The sequence below is a fragment of the Vicugna pacos genome, chromosome 5, assembly GCF_048564905.1.
Source record: "Vicugna pacos chromosome 5, VicPac4, whole genome shotgun sequence".
Lineage (NCBI taxonomy): Eukaryota > Metazoa > Chordata > Mammalia > Artiodactyla > Camelidae > Vicugna > Vicugna pacos.
The window spans coordinates 90,554,813-90,570,965 of NC_132991.1; the positions used below are offsets into that span (position 1 = coordinate 90,554,813).

A 16,153-nucleotide genomic window follows, 5' to 3' on the forward strand; every position below is an offset into this window, starting at 1 on the left:
TGAGTTGACCAAAAGTTTGTGGGTTCATTTCTGGGCTCTCTATTCTGTTCCATTGGTCAGTTTTTCTTATATCATGCTGCTCCATGTTCACAATTGATTTTTCCAGTTTCAGAGATGCAACTGTCTCTTAAATCTTACTGAGTTCACAAATCAGACTTCCCCTCCAGAATGTGTTTTCTTTCCTTTTTCTTTTTGCAGTGATTCTGTGTAACATGGAGATACCACCTTTGAGCCCATAGCAAAATGACATTGCTCTTTTGAGTGGTGATGTTTTTCTAGGTCTGGTGATTTTTCTTTTCCAACCATGAACTGTCAGGAAAAATTGGATCTAATTTTTTTCAAGTTGGTGTGGGTTTCTGCCCAATTCCTCTTCCCAAACATAAAAAAACCAGCAGGGGTGGGAGTGGGAGCCCTCTGATCCCAAATCCACCTGATGGGTTGAGTGATGCGGGGGTGGTGTGGAACATAGATGGTGGGCTTCCTCCCAGGGTCTCATGCAAGGAACCTGCCAGACCCCCAGGCCGCTTGGACTTAGCAGGTGCCCCCAAACACTAGCTATCTTCTCTCTCACCTGGGCACCAGGCTGCCTCCCCTTGCTTTCTTCCTTCTGACCTAATGGCTTCTTTTTCTTACTGCTTTTGGCTGGGATGCTTTGAGGTTTTGGTGATGCATAGAGAACACCCTTGGTTCCTAGGGCTGGTGTACGTTTTCTTTTATTTCTACACTGGTCTATGTTTCATCTTATTTCTACTTTTTTGAATGCAGTTTCCAAGTCTTGTTCTCACATCCCATCTTGTCCAGAAGTCGGCAACACTCAAGCAAGAAAAAAAGAACAAACACGTACAAACAACATTAGAAATTGGAACTGATATACCACGAAGGTTACGAAGGGGTTTAAAACAATTACAGAACATGCTAAGTCGATCAGCAGAGTGAGACAGAGACATTAATGAGGTTCTCGAATTTCAGAGTCTGATTTCTCTCTCTCTCTCTTTCTGTGGGGCTCTCCTTTGATGCTTCTGGCCATGCTTGTCAGTGTTTGTTTGGCAAGGAATAGTCATATAGACAGTAATATTTATCTGAGAGAATAAATAAAGTGCCACAAAGTAGTTTCTTCCTATTTCCACTTGCTTATCCTCTTAAGTAAAACTTCCCAAACCATGATCTGAAAGTGCCCTTCCTGGGAGAAGCATCTTCCTGCTTGGAACAGCACAGGCACCTCGAGTCACTCATAGCCACCCAGCAGCTGTGAGCAGTCACGTGGGAAGTTTGCTGTAAGCCCCACTGCATTTGAGAGTGGAGTAAACTCTAACGCACTGGGGATGGATGAGACTGGGGTGGACCCAACATCATCCCAGCCCATCTCCAATATTCCTAACACGCCCTGAAATGTGACCCAGTCATTGGAAGGAATAGCAGCTGAGGACCAGTGTTAGCGCCCTAGATTGTTACTAGGTCACCGTAAAGAGGTGGGAAGGGGCTGGAGGGGACCCATGGCCCCCAGCGAGCACGGTGTCTGGATTATGTTCCAGTGCAGTAGTTGTCAAAGATGATTTGGTTGTGGAATCCTCACGCTAAACATTTTACATATAAGATTGTATGTGTGTGTGTGTGTGTATATATGGATGTTTATGCATATGCGTATATGTGTATGTTGTGTATCTGTATGTGTATACGCACACGTACGTATCTGTATTCGTTTATGCATAAAGGACCAGGGGGACGTACAGATGCCAGTGAGTGTGGGAGGCCAAGGAGTGTCCACCTCCATCTCCCTGCAGAGCCCTCAGCAGCCCACAGCCTGCAGTTTGGACCACCTGCTCCCCCAGGGGTTGTGTGTGGCAGGGGTGGGAGTGGGGATGATGCTCTACACTTTCCCTCGAAGATCTACTGACTCAGCCCCAGGGACGATGTGTTCGCCCGTACATTGGAGATGCTGAGATACTACTATCGAAGGGGAAATATCCTGTCTTCCTATTGTACTAGCTTTTGAATTCTGGTCTGTTTGAGTAATATGGAGCTGTTTCTCTGTTTCAGTGTTTCTAGAACATCTTTGAAAAAGCCATAAAGGCTTGTCTGCCACACTTGACTAACTAAAGGACCTTCCTGCTCTGTACGCTGTCTCTGTTCCCCTCCTTGTGACTCTGTGTTCTTTCTTTCTGTTTACAAGCTGATGTCTGGGGCCTGTTCAGCCTCTTCCACAGATGAGCTGCCCTCAGCCAAATAAGATGCTGTTCTCGGCCGTGGCCTGATTTGCATATCTATAGGAGGAAGTGTCGCGAGAACAGGCGCTGAAAGCCAAGAGCAGCGCAGGCTTCCAGCTCTGGCTTGTGCCTGGCAGCCTCTGCAGAGGGTGCTGAGACTGGAGGGGGTGGGGATGGGGGAGTTAGGCTGGGATCTGAGGGGGTTCTCCATTTCCTGGACATCTCAGAGAGGTAAGGTAGCACAGGATAGAGATTCATCCTGCAACCTCTGAGATAAGCCAGTTGTGCTGTCAGTTCAGGCTCTAGGGAAAGGACAGGGAGCAGAAGGATGAGAATTAAAGGGATGAGAAAAAGAGAGAAAAAGGAACTTTCCCATGTGAAATGAAGAGATGTGTGGAAGTGAAATTACCCAAAACATTCTCCAAAACCTTCTATAAACATTCATTGATTCAAAAGCCATTAAAAAATATTGTAAAATTGACCACATAAAATTGTAAAACTACTACACAGCTAAAAAGAAAACAAAAACTTAAAAATAAATAACTCCAAAATATATTATAGCATATATCAAAGTCTTATGAATAAATAAGCAAAAGATGATCAAAAAGGAAGCAAAAAAAGTGTGAGCAAAGACACGAAAAGGAATTCACAGAAAAAGAAATACAAGTAGCGAAACATGATGTTCAACCTTTCTCACACAGAAAGACAAATTTAAGCAAGCCATCATTTTTCTTTCAGCTCTCAGATTTGCAGAAGATTAAAATGTCTGATAACAGCCAATTGGCAGGGTGTGGGGAAATTGACACTTTCATATCCGGTTGATAGGGGACAAAACGTGACACAACTTCATTAGAAGGCAATTGTTAGTCTCTTGCAAAAAGCAGTGTCCCTCAGCCCTGCTGTTCTTCTTTTAGTGATTTATCCACAATCACTAACAAATGTCAGTGAGTGTCATGTTTAGTGTGTTCCGAGCTAAATGTTATTATTGTCCCCTTTTTACTGATAGGGAAACTAAAACTCTGGATTCACCAATGTACACAAGAGGTAGGAACAGGGATGTTGGCTGCAGCATTATTTATAATAGCAAAAAGCCAAAACAATGACACGTCCATCATCACAGTCTAGTCAAACAGATAACAGCACAGCCACGTGCTGGAGCACGGCTGGACAGGTTACTTTATTCTTTTGGTAAAAAAAGCGAATTTCAGAACAACGTATATAGTATGAAATTATATGCATTGAAAAGACGTGCCTGTCTAAGTTTGCGTGTATGTTTCAATGTTCTGGAATGATTTACAGAAAGGAGTAGGAAACCTAAGGGACTCACAGGGGTGGGGGAAAGAGACACTTGCTTTTCATTTTATACCTTTCTGTGGGGTGTTGAATTTTTTTAACGAGTGTATCATTTAAAAATAAAGGTAAACAATAACATAAATATTTAGTGATGCGCCAGGCACATGAAAGGGTTGAAGTAAGTGAAACTTCCATACTGAAGCAGTGACTACAAGAACAGATGAGTATCTGTGAGCTGGAGTCTGGCCCCTGCCTGGGGCTGGGCGAGATTTCATGGTCCACGAGAATCCCAAGTGGGGAAAATGGGGGAGGGGAGGTTATGGTGGGTGAGAGCACAGACCAGCCATTTCAACTGGGAGTGTAAGACCCAGTAGCCTTGCACCACACCATTCTGTCTGTGGGCTCAGCAGCAGAGCCAAGGGACCTCCATGGCCGCCACCTGCCACCAGATTCCTTGCGGGCTGTGTCACCCGGCTGGACCATCCCTCAGTGGGTCCCTCTCCCAGGGTGCTCAGACTTGACAACTCCACCTTCTTCTCGAAAGTTTTAGGCAAGTAAAAAGTAGCTCTTCTTCCTTCTCCCACTTGGGAGCCTCTGGACCAGAGCTTCTAGAAAGAGATGAGAATCCGAGATTCCTAGCCCTTCAGTGTTGGAAGCAACCCTAAGGCTCACTCGCCAGCTGCAGGGGGAAGATCCGGGCCTCTGAAGGGATGGTGGCTGACCTTCGGGGCAGAGTCTTCAGGGGAGGCAGCCACGGGGCTGGGGGAGCCCCACAAAAGGGAGGTGCTGGACCCAAAGCCTCGCCCTGGCCGGCGGGACCCTCTGTGTGGTCGCACTTAACACCCGCTGGGCACGGGCCCACCTCGCTCAGCCCCCTGGAGTCTGATTTCGTCTTGAAACACCCCCTCTGGCTCCGTTCTTTCAGCCAACAGGACAGCTCGAGGGCTGAGGAAGCCCTTCCAGATGGTGGACTCCTTCAGATCAGACAGCATAGCTGTCAAAACGCCAACGTAAATCATGTCCAAAAGACCCCGGCCGCTTTCTCCTAAAGCTCCTTAAGTGCTGAGGGGGTGGGAAAGGGGACAAGCAATGTCTCCTTCCGGGATTGCTTGATGTCCAGAAAAAGGAACGGGCAGATTCTAACTCAGTGTTTGCTCAATTTCAGGTACCGGAATTGCGTTTACACGTACAGGATTCTGCCCAATGAGGATGATAAATTCACTGTTCAGGTAAGACCTTTATAAACCTTGAAATCGGACCATGACTGGAGCCTCTGTTGGCCAAGAAAGAGTGAAAAGAGGAAGAAGGGACGAAAGCAGGTGTCCCAAGCAGCCTAGACACGGGGGCTTGGCTGAGCCTGTATTTCTCCTAGAAGAAGCTGGGTGGGGTGGCTGAGTGGGTAGGCTGTGACCCTGCAGGGGCCCTGCCCTGTGACATGATGGGCATTATTTGTGTTCCTGTGTGTGATGGGGAAATAAAGGAAAGAAGGATGCTCTGAGACGAAGGAGAAGGGACTGTGGCTGGTCGATTATGCTCTTCAGTGCATCCAAATGCATGAGAGCAAGTGGACCAGGAAGGAGAGGAGGGAGGGAACTTGGAGGAGAACAGACCTTCGCTTTTGAGGGGCTAGAAGATTGCCCAAAAGATCAGCCCTAAACAGTACCTTTTAATTCATAGAGATCTGTTCTGTCAAAGGCTGATGCTCAGGGCATCTGATTTCATCGTGTGAAGTCCAAACATATAGAACTTGCATTAAAGGTTAAAGAAAGCCAGGCGAGATGCACCGACTCTGGGAAGACCACCCTCCATACAGTTTGCATGGCAAACACCACAGGTGTTTTGTGACCACAGTGCATTTCAGCCAAGTGATGTGGAGGCCAGAGGAGCTTTTTCTCTGGCTGCACCGATAGAGCATGAGGTGGGCAGAACAAAGGAGGTGACGCTCTTCGTGTCCACAGTGGGGGTGGAGGAGTCACTCTCAGTTCTCCAACCCTTGGTGAGAGGCACCAGCCGGCGGAGTGCCCCCACCACGTGCTGAGCAGAGCAGCCGCGATAGATGAGGGTTGGGACACCACGTCATAGGGGAGTGACGACAGGGTCTGTGAGGTTTCGTTGAAAAGGAAGTAGAAGTGGAAGGGGCGAGGTGGCGTGGAGTCACTGATCAGAAGATGTGGAAGGAATGATGCATTTTGTGCAGAACTAGGATGCAGTTGTACAGACAGAGCTGGACTCAAGGGCAGGACAGCAGGCAGGTCCCTGGGGCACAAGTCACTGTAAATACGTCAAGCCGAAGAAGCTGAGAATGCCTCTGGGAGACTGTGTATGGGGATCAAAGAAACCACTTCAATGAGCCACTTGGCACAGGCGCTGAGACCCTCAGGGCCTGGCATGAGCCAACCCAGGAGCTCATGAAGCTGCCTTCTCGGGAGTGGGGCTGTTTGCTGCAGGGCTTCCATGGAGATGAAAGTTTGGGCTCAAGCAGAATTGCTTCCCACTGTAGAGGGCAGGCTGAGTGTTGCTTCTGGCTTCTTGGTCCTTCCCATACGTGCATCTGCACTAGTGTCTAAAGAATATCCACTGAGTGTTTCTGGGTAGACACGCCCATGTTTCTCAGCCTCGTCACCAGGGACCAATGGTGGCATGCCTAGTATGGGACGGTCGTCTTAAGACTTGGCCACTGCTCATCACTGGGACAGCTGCCTCTCCTGTGGGCTCCTCACCTATCAGGGAAGAGGCCGCCCGAGGGGGGCCTCCCTGGGACAGACAGTGAGGCTCAGAGGACTCTCATTTTCCCAGGTCTAGGACTGCGTGAACTTTCCCACAAAGGTGGCATCCTTGATAGGTGGTTTGCTGAAAGGAGTCTAAACTCTCTTAAGTTAAAAGTTAGTCAGTGCTTTTGATCTATTTTCCCCCTTGTGGTTTCTTCTATTCCTTCAAAGGGAAGAAGACTTTAAGTATGACTAGGCCTTAAGCTGGAAAATACATGACTTTGTGGCTTCTTGTATAGAGTCTATACCCACAGCTCTAAACGTCTAGACTGCTTCTAGGTCTGTTCCCTCTCCCCTTCACCTCTTGCTGCCAAAGGCATCACACTTTCCTGGGACTGACTGTCTGTCCCGCAGCAGCTTCAGAATCCGGGGCCTTTCCAGGCTTTGGGGACAGATTGTGGTTGCCTGAGGCCCATGCTCAGCCAGGGTGATGAGCAGGCAGGTTTCGGAGAAAAACTGGGGCCCTGCTGGACATGTCTGCCCCTAACACCAGCACTGGGCCTGCGACCTCCTTGGTGGCCAACACCTGGTCACCAAGGTACAGGGAGCTATGGGGCCCTGGCAGCCAGGGCGACTTCCACTCCTAAGGCTCTGCCTTCCCCAAAATATACATCACCTTACGGAATAACCAGAGTCACCGTGTGCTGAGGAGCCGGTTAAAGCACATGCACAGTTAGGCCGGGTCCTGGCGCGGACGGAGCTCCCGCAGGTACCGATCGGGGTCTATTTTAACTCGAGTTCCTCTTTTCATGTTGAGGCAAAACCTCATACTCTTTTCTGAGCTTAGCCACAGTTTCTAAATAACTCACTCCTTACACCTGAATCTGTTTGGGGCCACGGAATATGAGGCTCCCCAAAATAAGAATCGGGCCTGAAACATTGCCAAGTGAAGCAGCAAAGGCTTTCATCTTATTTTAATCACCTTAGCTCTTCGCGCTGGGGCCCCCGTCTTTCTGACAAACTCGAAGAGCTGCTCCGTCCTCATCTGCTGCAAAGCGACTTCATGAGGTTGGCCGCGTGTCATGGCCCGTGACGGTCCCACGTAGCTCAGGCAAAGAAGTGATCCTGACGTTTAGTGACTTTATTCTCACTCCACCTTCTTAGACTTATGAAAAATCCGAGATGGGAGGGAAGGGTGTAAATCGTAACTTCATTCACCCCCTTGCTTTACGTATGAATGTAGCTGAGTCCTGCAGAAGTGGGGCTCACAGCCGGTCTCCAGACCTACCCTTCTTTCTTTCTTCGACCCCAGAAAGTGTGTCCACACCTGGCTGGGCGTTCTTGGGGAAGGATGGATCTGCCCTTAGGAAGAGGGGGAGGCAGGGAGACGTAGCCTCTCAAAGAGGGAGGCCTCTTTTCCTCCCATGGATGTAGATAACATTTGATCCCAAATGCGGTCCATCAGTGAAGCTCTTGGAGCACAAGCAGACGGCTCTATCCCCGGCTGTCTCGAGTCAAGATTGTGCCAGCTGGGTGGCCTTGGGCGAGGATGTGACTCCACTGGAAAGTGGGAGTCACACACATGCCCCTGGGTACCCATAAAATACCCAGCCCTGGGGAGCGGTTGGTGTGGGGGAGCCGCCGGCACCACTGTTACTGGCTCTACCTGCTGTGAGAGGGAACAGACCTCACACGAATCTGTGGCATCTGAGAACCCACATAAGTGAGCTCTGCCTCGTGCTCAGGTGAGGGAGGAGGAAGAATGGCAGGAAATGAGATGGAAAGAGGGAGCAAGACAAGCGAGAGTAAAGAAGGGAGGGGAAAAAAGGAGAGAGGGAAAGAGAAAGATAAGAGGGAGGAGGAAAAAGCAAAGGAAGAAAGAGAGAGGAGTTAAGGTGAGTGTGGGGGCAGTTGTGACAGAAGAAAAGATAGAAGTAGGTGTAGGGCAAAGAGGCAGAAGAGTAGGGGGGCAGGGAGCCAGGCGGTGTTCTAGAAGATTCTAGGCCGTGCCTTGGGGTGGTGGGAAGGGGGCAGGTTTGGGGGGGATCAGGTTCCCTAATCTCTGCTCTGTGGGCTGTGGATTGTGTCTCAGTTACCTCAGGAACCCATGGATTTAAGTTGTTCAGCAGCCACCCTAGGTCCTGAGAACATTCTGGACTGGAGGCTGAGCTGCTGTGCTGGGGGTGGGGTGGGCAGGGCTCTGAGCACCATGTGAGGCCAGAGGGAGGCCAGCCCCTCGGCCCTGGGTGTCCCGCACCGAGAGTGGTTTCTTGTAAGGCCCAGACTCCCTCCCCAGCTTGGAAAGGGAAGTGACCCTCAGAGGAGGAGGGCTGACTCCGGAATGAGCCGTGAGGCTCCTGCTGCCTTTTGCAATGACCCTCCTCCCTGGGACACGGGGCTCAGTCTGAAGCAGGATGAGCAGTCCTGATGCGCCAGCCTGAGGGGCTGAAAGGAGGCCCCAGGGCAGGCCTGTCACATAAACAGCCTGACACCACAGTCCAAGCAAAGGGGGCCCTTTGGCTCCATTCGTACAACCCCCTCAACCCTTGCTGTTCTTCTGACATCCTTCTTACCAAGGAGAATAAAGCTGAAAATAAAAACCGCCCCGACTCCCCCCTCAGAGCCGAATTCGCTGCGAGCTTCCTGTCTTTTCTCGTGGTTGAGATTCTGTTCAGGACGTTGACTGTCAAAGTCAAGTCAGAGACACACACAGGTTTTAAGGCACGTTTATGTGAAGAGGGAGTTTGAAACTGTCAGCCTTGTAGACTCTCGGTATTCTTTCCCCATTTAGAAGAAAACCCCAGCGGCTCGAGTCGGGTGAGACCCATGACTCAGTTCCTGGTCCCTGACGTTGGCCCGCACGTTGCTCTGGGCAGTGTGGCTTTTGGAGAGAGAAAACAAAACAACTTTCTAAAAGCTGTTCGGTCACAAGTGTCCGGGAGGGTTGACGGTTGAGCCATTGTTATTAAGCTCAGGAAGAGGGTGGCAGCTGCTATTGTTCTGAGTGGTCGCCAAGTGAGGTAAAGATTCCGTCCGAGCCGCTGGGCCAAGGATGTGGCTCGAACACACACTTCCTGGCTTTGCACAAGAGGGAGCAGACAAGACAGACGACAGAGGCCGCACAGGGCAGGGGGCCTGGAGGGGTCCACCGTGGCCAAGCCGTCCCTTTAGGCCATGGCTGCCACCTTCTAGAAGCCTGCGTTTTAATGCAAGTTTATTTTATTTCATTTTACGTTATTTTATTTCTTTGCATGTTAGTTTAATCTGCTGTAGAACTTGGACAGGCCTGTTTTCCAAGCTTCTAACTCAAAACATTTTCCAGTTGCCTTCAGATTCAAAAGGAGATAAAATTCTTGGAGACTGAGTTTTCCCTCTGAATTCTGAAGAGGTGTTGTTCCACTGCCTTGAGAAACTTAGTGTTACAAATAGCCCCAGGTACAAAATCCAAGGCCGAGCTGGTACCAGTCCCATCACAGGGAACCATTATTTTTTTCTTTTTCTGCTTTGAAGCTGGTGGGAATTCTTTTCCATTCTTGTCATTTTCCTTTCAGTTGTTCTTGGAATGTGTTCAGCCTACTCTCTTTGCAAACCTGGATCTTTCTTTGGCTCAGAAGACTTTTTTCTGTTGGATCTTTGAGTAAGTTTTTATTCCGGCTCTTGTGATTTCTATTTGTTGTCTTTATCTCCAAATGACTGTCTGTCCTCTTTTGCCCTCCCCTCTGGCCATCTTGTCCCTCATTCTCATATTTCAAGCTTTCTGGTCCACCTTGCCCCAGGACATGGGCCCATTTCCTCTTTGTTGCCCAAAGCAGAGGCCACACAAAGCCAACACCAGCTGTGGGTTTAAGCACAGAAATGGGATGCAATCATAACCAATGAGATGTGAAGGGAAATCTTCCTCAGGGCTTCTGGTAAAAGTTTATTTGTCTTATAAAGAGACACAAAGATGAAATGGCCCATTTTCTACCTTTGGAAACTATCATAGGATGCAATAGCTGGGGCTGCTGCTGCCGTCTTATAACCAAGAGGAGAAGTAGCTGGAAAGTGAGGCCAATATGCGGAGGATGGAGGAGAAAGATGAAATAAACCTGGGTCCTCAGTGATGCCACTGAATTAACTGAGCAGAATTAACCAGCCTGGTCAATACCCAGTCTCCAGAATTCTTGTTTGTGAGATAGTTGATTCCTTTTTGTTCAAGTAGTTGAATTCAAGTTTTCTGTTATCTGAAGCTAAAAGTACCTTAACATGCAAATGTTGACCTTCCTAGGGGAATTTAAAAAAAGAAAAAGAAAAATTTTAATTGAGCATCAAGGTTCACTGCACCAGAAGCTGACAAGCCATGGTCTGAGGCACGTAGTCCCTGACTCTCCCCTCTCCTCAGTCCTGAGAGTGGTACAGGATGGTCTGGGAGGACTTGGAAAGAAGAATGAGTGGCCAGGAACCCTAACTGGTCCCAGATCACAACCCAGGAGTGGGGAATGGAAGGAGGTGCCAAGTTTGGGTCTCTCTGTCCTGTACGTAACAGGATCCACTTGAGAACTGGGATTGTCCTGTGTCTGCTCTTTGGGCCAGCTGAAGAACTGGGGCAGACAGAGGCAGTGGTCTGGGCAATGGCCGGTGCCTCGGGTCCCACTAGGTAGCAGTGAGAGAGCCCTGAGGACACTGGAGAGCCAGAGGGAAGGTCCCATAAGCCCTCGGGGACCTACCTTATCTTCTCCTGTCACCATTACCCCCATTTATTGAGCCCTTCTTAGGAGCCAGGCACTTGATACACATTCTTTAATCTTGAGAGGGAGGTATTACTATCATTATTCCCATTTTAAACACAAAGAGAAGGCTCAGATGGGATAACACTGTTTGCTGGGTTCATACAACCAATCAGTGACAGAATGGGAATATATATCACTTGACCTGCCATGCTATGGCCTGAAGGCTGGGCCACCCTCCCTCCCCTTGGCTGGGCCCTTTGTCACTGAGGCTGGAAGGGGAGGACCAGGTTAAATCTGATGCTGCTGCCACGCTGGGCTACTGGCCTTTGCTTTTCCAAACACCGAAGTTTGGCCCCAACTGTGGAGCCAGTTGTGAGTTTCATGGCATTTAAGCCACTAACTTTCTTGAATGAGGATCAAGATGACCCTACTTTTAAGCTGAGTCCGGGCAGTGTCACAGCCGTATCTGCCATCCATGTTCCAGAATGACTCAGCTGAGAGACTCCCCACAGCCATTTATTTATCTACTCGTTTGTTCAGCAAATACTAGTTGGGCACCGGGGGTACAACAGTCAACCTCACAGACACAATCCCCGCCTTCACGGAATAGTCAGCTTAGAGACCAGTGACAAGCAATTATCAAGATTATCCCCTGAACCCCCGATTCATGGAGCTTGAAGGAGTGGTATTTTAGGAAACTTCTAAACCAAAAGGAGCTCCCCTTAAACAGGAGGCAGTGAATGGCCCAGCCAGTTCCTCCAAAAGAATCCTCACCTTCTCTTCTGTGCTCCCCAGACACCTCCCCACTTCCCACTGCCGTGCCCTGGCCATGTGGGGTGGTACTCAGCCTTGTGTCTGTCTCCCCCAGTGAGCTCTGGGTTCCTCGGGAACAAGGGTGAGGGTCTTATTTGCCTCTGTGTCTTCTAGAACCTGGCCCAGGGCAGTCTTTGTGACCATTCGTCAAATGGAAGTCCTAGCTGGACTTGGCTTGAAAATGGTGCTCCTACTTACCTCGCAGTGCTCAGGAGTCCTTTTAAGGTTAACCTGCAACCCCTGTTCTTGGCAGAGGTGTACCCAATTCTAAGCAATCCCAAGACAGAAGAATCCAGAATTTTCCCCCTAGTATTTGAACTAACTAGTAGGTCATAAGTTGGCCATTTGTTACGAAGAGATTCTCTTTGAGAGAGAAGTAAGAGTCCCCTAAGTCCCTTCGGTCCAGCTGCTCCTGCCCGTCCAAGTCAAAAAAGTCTGGGTGGCTGATGGCCGTCAGAGCGTCTGCCTGTCTCTCTACCACACTTATGTCCTTCATGACTTGGCGGGGAAAGTTCTGAAGTCTTGAAATGAAGAAATGTGTTTTCCAAAATCCAGTGTCTCTGGCAAAGCAATACTCTTAAGACCCTTCTTAGAAGAGGTCTCAGCACCTCATCCTGGGGCAAGGAAGGCATAGTCTCAGACTTTAAGGAGGGAAACCAGACAGTTAAACAAGTAGACTTAAAGGTTACTCAGAGCAGGGTAGGGGTATAGCTCAGTGGTAAAGTGCATGCTTAGCACGCATGATGCCCTGGTTTCCTTCCCCAGTACTTTGACTGGTTTCAATTCTCCCACCTCCCTCTTTCCCTTATGAGGACCCTTGGGATTTGATGGGACCCACCAAAATAATTCAAGATAACCTCCCTATCTCAAGGTCAGTATGTTAGCAACCTAAATTCCCTCTTCGTCTTAATTCCCTGATGCCTCGTAACAAAACATCTTCATGGGTTCCAGGGGTTGGGAAATGGGTGTCTTTGCGGGGCTGTGGCTCTGCCCACCACAGCGACTGCCTCTGCCATTTACTGACCCACTCGTTCATCTCCACCACGAGGATATAACACCCAGGGGGGCTAAGACCTCGTCTGTCTTGCTCATCACTGTATCTGCAGCTTCTAGAAGAGCACCTGGCACAGAATAGGCACGCAAGAAGTATTAGCTAAATATATGAATAAGGGGTAAATTTGTAATATAAGTGAGGGCGGACCAGCCTCCATTTCTTTACCTGTAAAAGGAGGGGAGAAGACTAGAGACCTCCACGTGCCTTCATGCTCTAAAATTCTGATTCCTTCTACAACAGTGACATCAACAGAGGAGAGGGGAGCGTTCGGGGCAGCTGTTTCATAATCTGCTCTGCGTGCAGGGGCACAGTGGGCGCAGCAGGAACTGGGTGTAGGAGGGAGCGAAGGCAGCAGGGGAGTTTGGGGGCGAGCTGCAGCATTAATCAGGAGCTGCCCCAGGCTCCATCTGCCCCAAGGCAGCTCCTCTCCAAGCTGACTCCCAGGCTAAGGACACAGAGCTCGTCTGCCAGCTGTCATTTCTGTCTCCCTCAGAGTACCTCGAGAGTTTCACAAAAAGAAAAGAAGCAAGCTGGAAAGAAATGCATCTCGGGGATGTGTAATTAAGGATAAAAATATCCCGCCTAAGCTCCCAGCAGTGGGGAACGGAGAATGCTCCTGTTCCGGGGACCACTGGAACCGTGAAGGCTTTTGAAAGATAATGATTAGTACAGGTTTAGAGCATCAATGAGCTTGTACAGTTATAAATACCAGCTATATCCAAGCAGTGCCAAGAAATGGGTGGTTAGATTCTTGCAGGGGAGGAGTTTCACCCGGGCAGCCTCTTAAACACAGGACCTTTACTTGGGGTGAGAGAAAAGGGGAAATGGAAACAGTGAAGAAGATGAGCTTCCTTCGTTGCATGTGTCAGAGGGAAATGGCTATTTTAAAGGCAAATTTTGCATACTGGAGGTGGAGGAGGACTTAGAGACTCCTAGCAGTGCCCCCTCTTTCCCCATCTCCCACTCCCTCTTCTATTTTGAGATGGAATAAGCCAGGCTGTGGAGCCCCAGCGACAATTTCTGGCCCCCAGATGACTGTCCCAGGGACACCTCCCCCACCCCTCCCCCTCCCCACCCCCCCAACCCTCTGTACCCCTCAGCCCCATCCCATGCTTTGCACCTGAAAGGATATGTTCCCGCTGGCACCGGTGAACGAATGTTGACCCCATGATGAAAACGGTTGCACAGGAAGAAGCAGTAAGATAAATCAAGTACCCTGTCCTGAGAGAAATGGAGAAATAAGCAGATTTCTAATCAGAGTGCAAGATGCAGTCCTGTGGTTTACACCACCCGGCTGGGACCTCAAAATGACTCCCTTGGCTAATTTTTCCTTTTTTGTGTATTAAGGATTACTGTGGATCAATACTTGTTGTCTCTGTCTTTTCTCTTAGGAAAGTAGCAAGTCAAGGTGGGGAAGTTCAAATCGAAAATGCAAAACAGAAATAAAATCTCCTGACGTTGAAACATGTCTTGCTTCTTGGGAAACTGTCCCTGTAAATATGTTCCTCTAAAATTTAACTTTAGAAACTGTAATACATTTGGTACCTTAAATATAGTCATAAGGACTTTATGTTAAGCACTATGAGTACTCACTGAAGCATTCTTTAAATGTCGACAATCCTATGATATTTGGGGGAGGAAAGATTTGCAAAATTTTGGCAATAACCGTATCATGCCTGGTCAGCTAGAACGAACCGTGCACAATTTTAAGTGTGTGATTTCCTTTAAAAGTGAAGGTAGTCAAAAGGCACAAACTTCCAGTTATAAGATAAATTAGTCCTGAGGACGTAAGGTACAGCATGGCGGCTCTAGTTAACAACACTGTATTGTACACTTGAAAGTTGCTAAGAGAGTAAATCTTAGAAGTTCTCAACACAAGGAAAAGAAAACTGTAATAACGTGCGGTGATTGACTCACCAGACACCGTGGTGATCATTTTGCAGTATATGCATTGACTCACGTTGCACACCTGAAACTAATGTCAATTTTATCTGAAATTTTTTGAGTTCTTGGGACTGTGGTCTAGGAGCAGAGAGTATTAATAGCAATAACAGCGTCGCTGCATCCAGAGTTCCCTCCTGCTGCCGGTCTCCTGATGGCTTCAGGCCACACTTCCTTTGGCTGATGAGTATGTTCTCACCAAGGCCCCCTGAGCGCCCCTCTTCTGCCTCCCGCCCTATTAGTCCTGTACCGCCCCCTGGGCTCTGAGAAACAGACGCTGTTCCCCTCCCTGGTAGAACCCAGGAGACTCTTTAGAGCTCGGTAATGCAGCAACCACTGGCCACAGGTGACCACTGAACACGTAAAATGTGGCTAATCCAGGCTGAGATGGGCGAAGTGTAAAATACACACCAGATGTCAAATAAATTTTTTAAAAAAGAGAAAAAGGTAATATATCTCGTAATAATTTTTTATTGCACATTGAAATCCTAACATATTAGATGTACCGGGTTAAAAGAATAGGATCATCAAAATAGTTTCCCCTGATTTTTAAAAATGCTTTTTATTGTGGCTACTAGAAAATTTTACATCGCGTATAAGGTTCGCATTTTATCTCTATTGGACAGTGTTGCTCTAGAGCCTGGCTACTCAAAGTGTGGTCCATGGACCAGCGGCCTCAGCATCACCCTAGAGCTTGCTAGAAATGCAGAGAAGCAGGCCCAGACCTAATGGTTCAGAATCAGCATTTAAACAAGTGATTTGTGTGGATGTTAAAGTCTGAACACCACGTGGAGGAGGGGGAAACAGCAGTAAGTGCCCCACGTGGTGGGAAGGAATGAATGCACATGGAGCAAAGCTCTGGAGGGTGAATTGTCAATATCCGTGAACATCTGTAGCACCTGGTCCCGAGAGGAATGCGCCCCTCCCAGGAATGTGGCCAACAGGTCACACCGGCAAAGACGCCTGTACAAGGACATTCACTGCAGCATCACTTCAAAAGGGGACCAAGAAGAACCAGCAAACCGCCTAATGAGATGAATAGGGAACGGTTACGGAAAGTGTAGTCTGACCGGTTGTTTGAAAAATTAAGGCAGAGCTATGTGTAAGAGGTTGGAAATAACTCCAGAATTTAAAAGAAATTGCAGGATGATATTATAGTAGGAGAATTTTGGGTTGTTTGCTAAAGGATAGAATACACAGGACTGCACATACATCAGAGTAGGCAGGAAAGATTCTGAGAAACTGTTAACAGGGGGGCAAGAATGGAAGTTACCATGAGGGGGATCACAACAAGAGAGGGGAACTTCTACTTGCCAATTAATACCCTTTGATGCAGTTTTAATTTTTTTTAACTATGGCCAAGATATAACCTTTATAATACTTAAAATTTTTTTCACTTCTTGTATTTATTAAAAATTTTATATTACGGGA

The 16,153-nt window shown here is 48.3% G+C and overlaps 1 protein-coding gene across 1 annotated transcript in view; it reads left to right on the forward strand.

Moving 5' to 3' along the window:
* The window catches only part of INPP5D (inositol polyphosphate-5-phosphatase D), a 114,593-nt gene that overhangs the window by 11,711 nt on the left and 86,729 nt on the right, over nucleotides 1-16,153 (forward strand). Inside the window, exon 2 of the mRNA XM_072961859.1 lies at nucleotides 4,663-4,726. Within this exon, the coding sequence (XP_072817960.1) occupies nucleotides 4,663-4,726 (64 nt within the window). The remainder of the gene's footprint in view (nucleotides 1-4,662; nucleotides 4,727-16,153) is intronic.